General features: G+C 41.2%; 1 protein-coding gene across 1 annotated transcript in view; it reads right to left on the bottom strand.

Annotated features, from left to right (window-relative positions):
- Positions 1-4,165, bottom strand: part of zgc:85858 (uncharacterized protein LOC405879 homolog) — a 28,600-nt gene extending 24,435 nt beyond the window's left edge. Inside the window, exon 1 of the mRNA XM_048236867.1 lies at positions 3,824-4,165. Within this exon, the coding sequence (XP_048092824.1) occupies positions 3,824-3,985 (162 nt within the window). The 5' untranslated portion in view covers positions 3,986-4,165. The remainder of the gene's footprint in view (positions 1-3,823) is intronic.
- Positions 4,166-14,567: the final 10,402 nt, after the last annotated feature.

Raw genomic sequence — 14,567 nt, 5'->3', positions numbered from 1 at the left:
GTTGTGGCTCAACGATGATTTTATGTTATGGACATTTTAAGACTAATAATAAAATATGTTTGCAATGGATGCAGGCCTATTTATGAACTTTATTTGGTATCAGAACTAATATGGTGGTAATTAGCCTAGGCTATTTCGTAATGTCATTAAAGCGTTCAAATTGGCAATCACTTTTGCTGGCAAAGAATTTGCCTCTAAATGGCTAAGTTCTATAAATGGGTAAGCATGGTGGTGTCCAGTAAGCGACCAACTAGGCCTATGGCAGCGATCCAACGTGTCCTTGTATTGAATCAAAAACAGCGCCGGCCGCGGAGCCGTGTAGTCCATGTCGCTCCATAGCTCTTTTTTGTTGCTGTTGCACAAGTTATTCCGAAAGCTGGAAAACAGTGTCCTTGTGCAAGCTCACCTCGTCCAGAAAAACTTCAAGTTCCTCTGACGAGAAGCTTGGTGCCCTTTTTTTTTACGTTGCTTCCCCACCATACTGTATCTAACTCTCTCTCTCTGTTCATTGTAGATGGACCAATAGCAATCAACCAATGGCAATCAATACCGCATTTAACAGAAGTAACTGCAGCTGCTTGCCAATCAATTCTAATTGTAAGGTACCTTACCATTAATATAAAAGTGTATTACATAATTTTTAGAAGTTGTTAAACCCATGTCAAGAAGCGGCACAAGTGGCACAACGGGATAAGGAGGGTGGATGATTAGCGAGGGATAGGCCTAGCCAGTTAGTCTGCCCGTCACAACATATCGTGTGAACATATTACTGACAATTTGATTTAGTTAATAGTTTATATTTTACTGATAACTTAAACTATGTTAAAATAAATGTTACTGGAATAATGTGAGGAATGTTTCATTTGCATAGAACGTGTTGTCTTTCTTAACGCTGTCATGCACCTTCACGTAAAGTATAAATCAATTCCTGAGCAATTGATGCCAACTAATTCAGCACCTTCACTTGGGACAGCGCCTTTGTAACGTCGAACGTAAGAGGGAGCGTGTTAAGAAGCTCCCTAAGGGACACTTCGGGGAGCACACTTAGGAACATAAACAATTTTGGTAAGATATATCTTTTGAGTTTTCTTAGCGCACTAAAAGTGAGCGTTATCGGCGAACCGGCCCCTGTTGAGTATTTTATTGATTCAGTAGCAACAATTGTAAAATCGTTTGGCACTGAACACAGGAATATCTCAAATCTCACACAAACAGAACCATTATTTGGTCCATAAGAACGCCATTGGTATACAGTTATGCTCAACGAGCTCTCTACATCTCTAGTCCATCCCATCACAAAAATAGTAAACCTCTCAATTATAGCCGAGTGGCTGGAAACCCCAGAGTGTCTGCTGTCCCCAGAGTGTCTGCCGTCTCCCCAATGTAAGGTGAAGACTGTCTCTTTACAGGCCTATCAGCATCCTTACTGTGGTGTTCAAAGTTTCTGAAAAACTCATAGCTGAACAAATCATTACATTTTTTAAATACAGTGCATCCGGAAAGTTTTCAGACCCTTTCAAGTTTTCCACATTTTGTTGTTTCAGACTCCCCACATTTTCCCCCCATTAATCTACAATACTCCAACATTCCGCAAAAAAAAAAAAAAAAAAGATTTTTTGTAGTGTTTCATAAAATTATAAAAAAAATAAAAGACTGAAATATGCCATTTACATAAGTATGTATATATGACAATATTCGTTTTTATTACTACTTTTAATTGTATTCTTTAAAGTTGAGCTGGGTCTTCGCTAAGCCACACCCGAAAACCGCCACAGGCCAATCGTGGTTTAGCAACCCGTCACTGCACGGGAGGTCTGACCAGCTTTTCGAGTTTTGCCATGTTAACCTGTGGAGACTGAAAGCCTGTGGGTCATGAAGGGCACTTATTTGGATGTGTGGTGCCCTAACCCACGTAAAGACACAGTGAAATAACATGTTACACTATAGAAACATGATATAATTGGGAACACATATTGTTCTAACTGTAAAAAAATGGCATATTGCATGATATTTCCATAACCGCGAGATACACGCTTCACGATAACGGCAAGAAGTTGTTAACAGAGGTTCACCAAGATGTATAGCCCATCAGCAATCTATTTAAAATAACACCTATTTGAAGTACCATTCATGATTATGTTGTCAAATATTGAAGTTGTGGGAAATACATAGCTTAAATTGTATGTTTCTTTCGTCCCCCATGCCTGTTCCATTCATTCTGACCGGGAGAGTCGAATGAAACAAAACGCGCATTCGACTTTTGCTTAAATAACTCATGAACGGTTTTGTTCAGAGATGAAATTCCAACTGTATTTGACAGAGGACAGATGTGGGTTGCTAGTGACAAAATATTAGCTTTCAGTGTGGTACGATGTCTTTGTAAATTACATTTCATTGAAAAGTCCCGGTTCTCCCCCTATGTAATAGACGTGCAGGGTGCTAAAGCTTGTCAGACATAGCAACAGTAACTAAGGAGGGCGGGACTTAGCGAAGGGTGTATTACTTATAGCAGAGACGGTTGATAAATATATATTAAGGATCTTTGCTTATAGGGAGGAAAGTAATCTCATCGCCATCTAGTGGTTGCGTTCCTAGAGTTTAGCGGAGTGGATGGATTTTTTTTTTTTAGAAAAAATATATCTCGGTGCACAGTGGGATCTTCATTTAATGCCTTCCATATGTTAGGCACTGGGGTCACCTCTATTGCTTCAAGTGGTCATACCTTATTTTTAGGATCAGTTGAATTGTTTTGAGTTTTTGTCGTAACACGGTGATGAGGAACTACAGCTGCATGTGACGTCACATGTTTGGGCGCTTAATCTCTAACTGATCAATACGCAATTTGCTTAACTGGCTTAACATATTTTTGTAATAACGGAACGTGATGTAAACCGCGTGGTGATAACCTTTATGTCAGGATAACTGGTGTTGTGCTTCTACTTGCATGAAGAGCTAGCTGTAAGTGTTAAGTGTCAATGCTAACCAGGCTAATAAACAAACCATGCTACCGTGAGTAACGTTGAAGGGTAAAGTCACGTGACTTCTTTTGTAGTTCGTTTATGAAACAAAAGGAGCAATTTCGATTTTCTTAAATAAGGCAAAATAGGGTCTGGCATTTTCACAGTTAGAATATTATTACTGTATAGACACTGAAAAATATTTTTGGTGGATAACATCGCTGATTTGGCTTCACAATATTTTTTTTGAAATAGGTCTATGGGACTTAACATTGAAGCTGCTCTTCGACAGGAACGCAACCACTTGGGGCGCTGGTTTTCACTTTCCCTCCCTATAATTCCTTTTGAGTAGGAAACGAAATACATGCCAAAAATAATTTCATTACTTATAATTGTGGAGTACATAACAATAAACTACTTTAACTTGAACTTGAATATTATAATTTACTTATCACTTCACATACATACAGCACACTGCTTGCTACAGTAAGCCTCCTCTACATACTTGCTGCACACTGCCCCATACATACACAGCACATTGTCTTCAGGATCTTCTCCAACACACATCCTCTACATACTTACAGCACACTGCCCCCACCTACCCACTACACACACACAGTCACTGCTCCACTCCCCTCCCGCCCACACACACATCTTCACTGTCATCACTCACATACATTACATACAGTACTCTGCTTGCAATAGTAAGTCCCTGCCGTTAGCCAGCTAGAAGCTAACGTTAGCTTAGCTGACCAGCTGCAGATCATCAACACCAGGTTTGCTAGGAGAATACTTTTATGATTTACATAATGATTGTCATTCATGTTAAACTGTTCAGCCAACTCTAGTGACATTAACCAACATACCCGTCGTTTCTTCTTTTCCTCATTGTAGCTTTCCACCATCTTTTTTAATTCATCCACTGGGTCATAATCTTCACAAATATAGCCCTCCTGTGGGCGAGCTCTTTGGACCCGCTCTGTGTTTGTCGGTAGTCGAACGTACCTTTGCCTAACATTATCTTCCATGTTGAAATCACCTACATTCGTTTAAAGTCAAGCAAAATTAATGTATATCTACCTAAGCTCTGTTCCCTATGTCATTTACCTTTGGGTGAATGTTAAACTGACGTTAACTGATGTGGTAGTAAAGCCTATGTTCAGTAGTTGCTTGTTGTTTGAGTCATCAAAGCTCGAGGGCTTCACTTTCAAAAAAGCTGAACTTCTAACAGCAGCAAAGATTCTAGAACAGCTCTAGAATCTTAACATCTAGGCAACGGCAATTGCAGATTTTTAAAAAATGGGGGTTCACTCTTTATTAAGACATCCCGTTATTACGACGACCCTCTATAGGCTACTAACAGGAGCTAAGTGAGTTAACCACAACACGTTCGCTACCTGATGGTTTTTTAATGGAAAATATATAGGCTACCTGAAAGGTAACCTGTCTATGATGCGTCCTAAACACCGGGCTGGGACATTTCTGCTCAAAGTCTCAAAAAGCATCTGAGTCAACGTTCATTCCCAAACACCCATATAGGCTACTTCAATCCTCTATTTTCAAAGGTGATTCAAGTAAGGAAGAGCATAAATTCGTCAAAGTGAATAATTTGTGTCAACTCGCCGCAATGTAGATTTATTAACGCACCCGTGATGATCTACATCTCCATTTAAACCAGATGTTTAAGAGCGCACGTTGAGATGTATTCAGGGCAGGGCTGTACCTACACATAGTTGTTGCACGTGCTACAAAAATCATTCTTTGCAATGGATGATTTAGTACCAACGTTACCGGTCAGATACAGTTTTGCCTATGGCTATACCGTGAGACTGAGGGTGTGAGAGGGGGAGTCGATGTGCTTTGATTCCAGCTTGGTAGTTGTCTATGCGATTAAAAAAACACGAAGTATCCAAACAATGATAACGCTTTCATTATGGCTGCTTTAGCCACAGACCTTGAGCTACTGTACAGTGGGTTGGGTTCCATTTAGAAGTGTCCACTTCATTCGCCCTTTCCGTGATTAACACAGCTACGTGAAACGTATTACTACTGATATGCAAAACTATTAACTTTTCGCCAAGAGGTGGCAGCTTGATACTGTAAGGTGTAAGCCATTGGTTCCAAAGGAGATTTTATTTGGGTCGCCAGCATAGTGTAGTGACAATTTGTGTTGTGTAATAGGCCTAGCCCTACCTTATATAGCTTATAGTTTGTTAACAGTCACGGTTTTGTCATAACTCCCTCTATGCATTTTTGCATTTAGAATAGCTCTGAAACCGGGGCTTAACACGTCGCAGGGGGAAAGTAAAATAAAAACAATATTTCTATCGGGCGCCTACCATGGACTAGGCTGGTTGAAAATCAAAAGATTGCGTCTAAAGATTGAGCTTGGTCTGGCGAAAGCCAGACTAACCATGGACCTCATAGTTGCAAAATGCAAGGGAACATGAATCAGCATATTATTTGCACAAACAATAACGGGCAGTAGCTCTTCAACTTTGCCCGTTAAAATGTGTATGAACTGTCTCGCAACGCATTTCATGAACATGAAGGCCCTTTTGGACATGTCAGTTATTTGCACCACTGGGTAAAACGGCATTTTGTTTTAGACTAGGCCTACTGGTATTTAATTTGTGCATTGACAAAAAGCATCATATGAACTAGATGACTAAACTTATGCATATGTAGAAGAAGAAACATTCACAAAAATCCATGACATGACCTCTTCTTGATAGCTGTTGAAAACTGCATGGAACTGACAGGGATTGTTTTGTTTAATAATAAATAAATAAATACATTATGCTGCTACCTTCTGCGTTTCCCCAAATACAATGTAGCCTACAGGTGTACCTTTCATCAGTCCAGTTGCAATGGATGGACTGTGATGAACTGCTCTACCTGTGATTGTTTAGAGATTTTAAAGGTTTTATAACAATGCTACAATTTTTTTGGCCCAGAAACAAATCTATTCACCTTTGCAGCGCCAGTAGGCTAATTTGTGTGCAGAATGTGTGCAAACACACATTCCAAGCATACACAAAAGTTTCAAGAGTGGGGGATGGAGTAGAAGATGGAGACAAATTCATTAATATGATTTATTTTCACGGAATGGATGTACAGGACTGAGCGGCGGTCATATTTTGTACCGCTATACGGTACATCTAGTTATCTGCAGTGTTGGGTAAAAAGTAAAAATACTTAAGGCCTTTATATCATAATAAATTATCATATGTAGTTGTAAACATAAATTAGCCTCACCTTAAGATTCCACACCTGACCACGGAATAGTTGAATGAACATAGCCTACTACAAGACTTATTCAGGCACCTTATCTCATAAGTCACCACTGGAACTATTAGGCTATATCAGTGATAATCTATCAATAATTTATCACTAGCCAGTTGTTATTTGGCTCGTTGTAGCAAAGATCATGTTGTCATTAAAATACATCCCAGAGCATGGAATAACACTCTTGACACAGTTATAGCCTGTTTATCATGTTAAGGGTAAGTCAGGAAAGTCAGGAAAAGGGTAGGACACATCCACACATTCGCAACAGAATCTCAGGTGTTAACTTACAATACACAGAACAATAGAAAACAAAGATAGCATGAGGCAAATCTCACTTGTTAAAGAAAAAAAATATTTGCTTACTCTGGTCCTGATCTGAGGTGACCTGATACATTTGGTCGATTGAAGGCAGATTAAGGCCAGGTCAGTATCAAGTCAGCTACTAGCTTGGAAGCCAGGTGTCATATCTACCATTTACATCAACAGGCATTCAGAGGTACACACGCACACACACACACACACACACACACATCCTGGGGCCTTTAACAAGAAAGGGCCCCTGGTCATAAACAAATATACCCAGGTGTGCTTAATTAAAGAAATAGGCTCAGATGGTTTGAGAAGAGTGCTGTTAAGTGCTATTAAAGAGTTGTTTTAGCACTCTCTTCTCTTTTGTCCTAATTTGTTGGTAAATGGGCTCTGCCCAGATCAGTTTGTAGCCATGCAAGTTCAGTTGCTGCTCTGTTTTTTAGCAACCCAGTCCACTCATGATTCCAATGCGGTCCACCTTCAAGCCAAAACATCCACGTGCCGATGTCTTTCTACTCCGCCCGTTGAACTTCCTTTGATGACTTAGGAACTTCAGGAAGTGGTGTGGCATAGGGCGTTGGGGAACCATACTCTCAGATGGACCATGTCTTCCACTGGGTGAAAGTGTGGGGTTGTCTGCTGACCCCTCTGTAACCTCAGCGGGGGCCAATAGCAGAGCTGAGATCTTTGGGCCAAATAGGTCTCGCAGAATCTATGCCAATGTCAGAAAAAAACAACAGAGTTGTTAGCAGACAACAAACACACAAAACCACCAATCCAAAAACTCCTGTAAACACAAAAGTGTATATGTTACAATTAGAACTTGCAATTATGACAAAGGGATACTATAATATAATAATATAATAAATGCATACATGCTGCACACAGTACATACATACATACATATATACACTCTGTGTGTAGGCTACTCTGTGAAAAGTCTGTTGTTTTACTTAAAGCATGTGTGGAGCTCTAAAGAAGTAGTTATACTTGCAAAACCTATATTAGCCTTTTTGACATGACATACAATGTCTTCCATTTACAATGTAAACTGTAAATTGTGGATACTGGATGAGGATTAACAGGATCCTGTTCATTGTTAAGTTTATTACAATATAGTAGCCTTGAAATCAAGACCCTGGAAATCTAGAAAGATTAAGGGTCTGGTCATGACTAATGTAATGGCCCAACTCGAGGGGCGGCACCAAGCCTGCATTTGAAAATCTCACTTCACACAATTGGATAACACTACGACCAATGTCTACTGACTGATTCCGGACTTTCCGACGTTGCAGCGCTGTCGTTTGCTGTCTCTTTAGCTCGCCTCTGGCCCGCCTATATCAGATACACCGATGTGATTGGTGCCCCACGATACAAGTGACATAAGTAATGAGCATTATTACTCATTGTCAGAGTGACTCGCTGAGCAAATTCAAATTGTGCTTCCAGGGATAATAATATAGGGCAACATATAGTTTATGTAGATATCTTCTAATTCCATGTTCCCCTAATCTGTGTTCTGAAATGGAAGACACTATCTTACTACCTTAGACATAGACCTTTTTGATCCGTTCCTAGAGGGTTTCTGGTAGAAACACAGATACTTTGAAATGAGAATTAATCTGATGTTAGCGTAATGCTCTACAAAAGGTTGACTTTAATACTTTTTTATTTTATTTTGTTTGTCCCCGAGTTACATTTAGCTCAATGTTGTTTTCTGTGCCACCAGAAATGCTTTGGTTCAGATTTAACCTATAATGTACTTTAACATTAATTTTCATTTCCCCAAGTGTTTAATGTGTTACTTGAGCATAATTTGAACTTTTTTTTTTATTTACAAAATTTATTTCCCCAGTAGTGAGGGTGTAAACCTCGAGCTTGGAGAGGGTAGCACTGTGAACGTAAGCAGATGAAGTTCTCCAGCTCACCTGGCCCTCTGATCTCTGTGGCGATGGTCGGCTCTCCACCAGCACAGCAGCGAAGAAGAGAATGAGGAAGACGAGGCACGGCAAACACTTGGAACATTTGGAGGTAGAAAATGAAGCCATCCTGTTGTTATTTTGTTTCGTTTTTGAATATGCAAAGGTCTTAGCAATAGAGCTCTGAATAAAATCTCTCTTTGATTTCAATAAGCAGGTATGTTCCTGGTGCGTTGGTGAATGTTCTAGTCGTCAAAGCGCCTGTCACAGGTTCTGTCCTGTATGGTTCAGGACGGGTCCAGACTGAGAGAGTCCGGCGCGCTCAGGGCCTTAAAGAGGAGCTCCACCGTGATGTCACACATTCCACACCATCACCCATGGCAATCACCCAACTCTTGATTTTTCTTCTTTTCTCTCTCTCTCTCTTTCTCTCTTCTTCCTTAGCCACAGCACACCAGGCTGTAGCCTCTGTGATCTCCATTCTCTAATTTAATCATCCCATCCTTCGTTCATTTCGTCTTCATTTTGGGTGTCGGATCTGATACACTCCCAAGTTCCCACGCCTGTCTCTCCGCCACACATTGTCAGGGCCTTGCATCCTCTGTTGTCATGGTGATAAACTTCCCACGAAAGAGCTTGAAGTGTGCCCGCTCTCCCGTGTGGGCTCCTACATATATTTTTGTTTCCAGATGAAGTGTGATCCAGAGAAAAATCTGTATTTATGTGTTTGTCTGTGGGTGTAAGAGTGTGTTGAAGGACACCGTCACTAATACCATCAAGATTGAACTGCAAATGTTCCGCTAACATGGAGTGGAATATCAAACCTACCTCATCAATCATGTACACACACAAAAATATGCTTGGACTGTAAAACCCTGCCTCGGCAATCTCATGCATTTACAATTGTCACCGCCTAACCTCCCCTTCTGTTTTACATGGCCCTCAGAAGACAATGGCAGGCTCACCCCAAGTCTGCCACGACCTCTGACCTTCTTGGGGGGGGCCGCCCCCTATAAAACTTCCCCTGGGAAACGACGGGACAGCCAGAAACTATTTCCTCCCTGCAGCACAGACACAGTGGGCCAATAGTTCCACACAAGGAGGCAGTCTCCTTAGAGATGACTAGCAGGTGAAGCACCCTCACCTCACCCACAACACAAGGCTACAGGGAGGGAGGGTGCTAGCTGGTGGGAATATGAGTGTGTGTGTGTGTGGGGGGGCACAAAGATGAAGCGTGTTTGTTTTCAGTAAGAAGTTTTAAAAGCCAGCTGGAGGTTATGAAGGCCTTTATCTCTCGTTATTAAGGTTACTTCTGCACACAAAAGGCACCGCAGCCACCACACTTCAGAGACCAGCTGGCCGCAAACTTGACTCCTCGTCACTTTATCCGGTCATTGTCTGTCAAAAGTGAACTCAAACACACCACCATGTACTTCATTAGAATGATCGAGAGAAATAGTGACTTCCACAATGCATTGAGGATCTTTTCTATTTTTTAAACAACTCAACTTATTTTACCATTTTAATCCACTTGTGCTTGGATTTAGATTCTGTTTGGGTGCTTGTAGGGTGGGCATTCACAGTTGGCATTCATTGGAATTTCATACATGATACATAAACAATGATTCATACAATGATACCTAAACAACCAGTAGCTGAAAAAACACAAAGTGAACATTTCCGCATTATATTGACATACTAAAATAAGGTTTTCTCTATTTGTTAAAGAACAGCTGTTCAAAATAGCTTTCAACACTATTATCTACTCAGAGGTGTTTCACCCTATGGTGTGTGAAACATATAAGTAGAATCAATTAGATTTATGTTGAATGTGTTTACACATGAATGTGTTTACACTGGCATAAATACAAAGATATGTCAACAGAAAAATATAAATACAGTGGAGGTTTAATAGTAAAATTAGTGTTATACACTGTTCATCAAAAATTTAAATGTTGACTTTCACCAGCTTTAATATTAGCGATTCTTTAATCTGTGAAACAACTTCACCTTCAAGTCAATTATTTTGCAAAAACTTGAAAGAGAATTGTATGCCATTACTATGTGTTAAACATCACATAAGATGACCAAATACACCAGAAGTATGTGCTCTGAGTGATGTTGGTCTGACCTGATGAATAATGACTGTAGTCAGTCTTCACACAGTCAGTATCTGGAGAATTCAGTGGAAATATTCCGTCTTGCCTTCCAGGCCTGCCAGAGGGGAAGTCTGAGTGTTGTGCTGTCTACTTTAGTCAATACCAGTCAGATTCTATTGTTTTGTTCTCAACAGCCCACCGACACCCGAGTGGAGTCGAAAGAGAATGCCATTACAGACACCCTGCAACCTCTACCTCATTCTCAGTAAGTATGCTGAGACTGACGTCAGAGTGCTCTGTGTGTGAGTGTATGTCTAGGTAGTAGGGGGGCTTCAAAAAGGTTAACCTCAATTAGTCCTGCCATCACTCATTGCTCTGTGTGTGTGTGTGTGTGTGTGTGTGTGTGTGTGTGTGTGTGTGTACAAAACCAGTCCCCAATCCATTGTGTGTGTGTGTGTGTGTGTGTGTGTGTCTGTCTGAGAGAGTGATAGATGGATGTGCAGCGAATAGAGAAGGCGGGGCACAGGAGAGAGAGAGGCCTCCCTTTCTCTTCCTCCTCCTCTCGTCTGCATACATCCCTCCAGCACAGCATCTCTCTGACGCACGGTGCAGTGACCCCACAGAGCGCCACAGAGCTCTGCCAGCAAAGACCCAACGCACACACACACACACACACATGCACACACACACACACACACATACACACACACACACACACACGCACACACACACACACACACACGCACACACAAACTTGGGGGAACAAAACGCACACAGGAATAGTACAGTCACAGTATTTCAGGAAACTGAACTGAACTTATTACAGAAAACCTAAATGCATGTTCAAGCTGTTTCACATGATAAAAATAAGCAAAACAAAAGATTAAACAAATAAAAATACAGGCACTCCAAGTATGGTGACAGCGAGGAAGGGATGTGGATCATTTTAATAACCCTTTATTGTAACTGGCTACTTCATTAAAAAGCCAACATGTTTCGACCTAAGGCAGAGGTCTTCATCAGGGCTTGGAATAAAAAATGAACCTACTACAAACATAGCATATTTATTTTTCAAACACACTTTGTGTGTACGTCTGTGGGAGTTAAATCTGTGCTGAAGTTTATGCCTACTGCTCATCACTAAGCAACACACACTCTTAAACCCAAGACCCCATTCTCTCTCACACACACCCGCCTGCATTGACGTCAGAGAATGGAGGGAGGTGTGTGTGTGTGTGTCTGTGTGTCTGTGAACAGGACTGAATTCATGGTAGTAATAGTATGAACTGGGTATGTATTAAAATGTTTAGCATAGCAATTGCAGAGGAATGGATGTGTGTTTGTGTGTGTGTGTGCGTGTGCGTGTGTGTGTGTGTGTGTGTGTGTGTGTCTGTGTGGTGTGTGTGTGTGTGTGTCTGTGTGTGTGTGTGTGTGGTGTGCGTGTCTGTGTGTGTGTGTCTGTATGTGTGTGTGTGTGTGTGTGTCTGTGTGTGTGTGTGTCTGTATGTGTGTGTGTGTGTGTGTGTGTGTGTGTGTGTGTGTGTGTGTGTGTGTGTGTGTGTGTGTGCCCAGTTAGTCAGCAGGTGTATTCTTTGGTGAAATGGACAGCGGCTTACCATTATCTCCTTAGTGTGAATGTCTTGTGCCCCATGCAGCAGGGCAGGGGTGTCAAATCCAGCCGCCTGCAGCGCAAAGGCCAACCTTGTTTATGTGTGCGATGTGTGTGCAACATTCAGAAGTACATAAATGCTTATCTGACCTGCCGCTGTGTGTGTTGAACAGGCAAGACTACAGGGAGATGCAGCAGGCAGTAGATAAGGTTCTGAGAAACAGAAAGACAGTCAGAGAAAAACAGACACTCGGAAAACCCTCTACTATGAAAGAACACTTGTAATTGATAGGGTGTACATGTAAATGAAAAGCTGTAAAATGCTGTCGACACATCAGATTACACATCTGCATTTTTTTTTTCTGTTTGTTGATACAATACTACTAACACTACCTTCACTAGCCTACCGGTGGTGGGAGGGGTTCACTGTTCCTACCAAGCTACAAGCAACTCGCTTAGTCCTATTACAAGTGAAGCAACTTAAATTTATTTATTTATTTATTTATTTATTTATTTAGCAAAGTGACTTCTATCCAAGGTGACTTAAATATGAGAATTATATTACAAGGGCCATTGGTCCCCGGAGCAATTTGGGATTAAATGCCTTGCTAAAGGGCACAACGGTGGAAGCTGGGAATTTTTTCGGACTACTGCATAGTAGCCCAGCTTCTGCAGCTACTGCCCATGCCATCAAAATTATTTTGGAGCTGTTATTTTAAGGTAAAAAAAACCTCTTTAGTGAGAAGGACGGAATACGGTGGGAAGACCCACCTGATCCTCCCTCCTCCCTTAAATGATGTTAACATAATTTAAAGTCTTGGTTTTCTAACTTGGTTTTCTACAGAGAATATTATTTTACAAATACATTTTTTTAAAAGAGAATTCCGGCAATTTTTCACATAGATCTCTGTTTGTTTCACAGAGTATTGTCGGTTACGAAAAAACCCCAAAAACAACCTGTTCTAGATAGATAGATACTTTATTATTATTTTTATTACTTTATTACTATTATTTATCCCCAAGGGGATATTCAAGGTCTCAGTAGCATACAGACATCACACACAACATACACTTACAGCATAAAAAGTATGATAAAAAATAACAAATCCACTGAACAATATAGACAGTATGAAAAAAAAAGTGCTAAAAATACTAAATAGAATATACACATAATGTGCTTAAGAATGTATAAGCATGAGGTGCAGTGACAGGGCAGGGACTGACCCTGTGATTCTGTATGGTAAGGTGCTCTATGAGAGTGTGTGTCATGGTGATGGTGCAAATAAGTAAGTCCAACAGTGCAACAGTGTAAGGACAAAGTCTAGAGACCAGCATTAAATAAATATGGACAATATAAGACAATAATGTAGACATAGTAATATAAAAACTATAGCAGTGCAAGGTTTGAAGTAATAGGGTTACAGCCATTAGTCAAGTATTAAGTAAGGCCACAATCCAGGCTGTGGGAGGGGGGTTGTGCATATGAGCTAATATAGCCTGTAAACAGTGTAGCAGTAAAAACAGTAGGCCAGTGGACAGTCAGTACACAAACATTGTTATAGGAGTTAGTGGAAGTGGTGGAGAAGGTGGAGAGGCAGACAGACTATGCAGAGAAGTCTATCTCTGCTCTTCCCTTTTAGTAAAGCATTGAAGAGGTATATGACCCTGGGGACAAATGACTTCCTCAGTCTGTCAATGACAGTGAGCGTCTCCAGCTGATCAAGATTTTCTGCTTTGTTGTAGTGCTCTGGAGTGGATGACAGTCATTGTCCAAGATGTTGATCAGTTTGTTCAGGGTCCTTTTATCTGATATTGAAATGATACACTCCAGTTCAGCTCCCACGACAGAGTCAGCTTTCCTTACCAGCCTGTCCATTCGCCCAGCATCCCTCTTCTTAGTGCTTCCTCCCCAGCATACGACAGCATAGAAGAGGGAGCTGCTGCAACAACAGACTGGTAAAACATCCTGAGGAGCTTGCTGCAGAAATTGAAGGACCGCAGCCTATGATAGCTTCAGCGAAAGTTCTACTAGGAAGACTCGTAGTGTAACTTACTCCCCCATGCTTACACGGAGCCAATCTTAGCTTTGCCTACTTTCGGGAAAGCCCTGCAATCTGATCATTCACTCATTCAATCAGCTTAGCCTATAGGAATTCAGTGGGCTCTTTAAATACGCACCACCTAACACTACTTCTGCTTCTCAGCACGCTGACTTTGACGCCCTAGCTCAGGCTTCCGCGGACCTGGGCTCTCTGCATTTTTACATTCGCCCCTTCTGCCCCCTCAGTGGCGCATTTGTTTACAATCCTACCTTCGCTTTTGCTGCGCTTGTTCAGACCTGTAGCGCCCTTCAGTCAGGGCCACTGCATTTCGCTTCATCGCT

Source organism: Alosa alosa, chromosome 24 (assembly GCF_017589495.1).
Source record: "Alosa alosa isolate M-15738 ecotype Scorff River chromosome 24, AALO_Geno_1.1, whole genome shotgun sequence".
NCBI classification, from domain to species: Eukaryota; Metazoa; Chordata; class Actinopteri; order Clupeiformes; family Clupeidae; genus Alosa; species Alosa alosa.
Note: the sequence above shows the minus strand (reverse complement) of the source record. Positions and strands in the feature narration are given on the sequence as shown.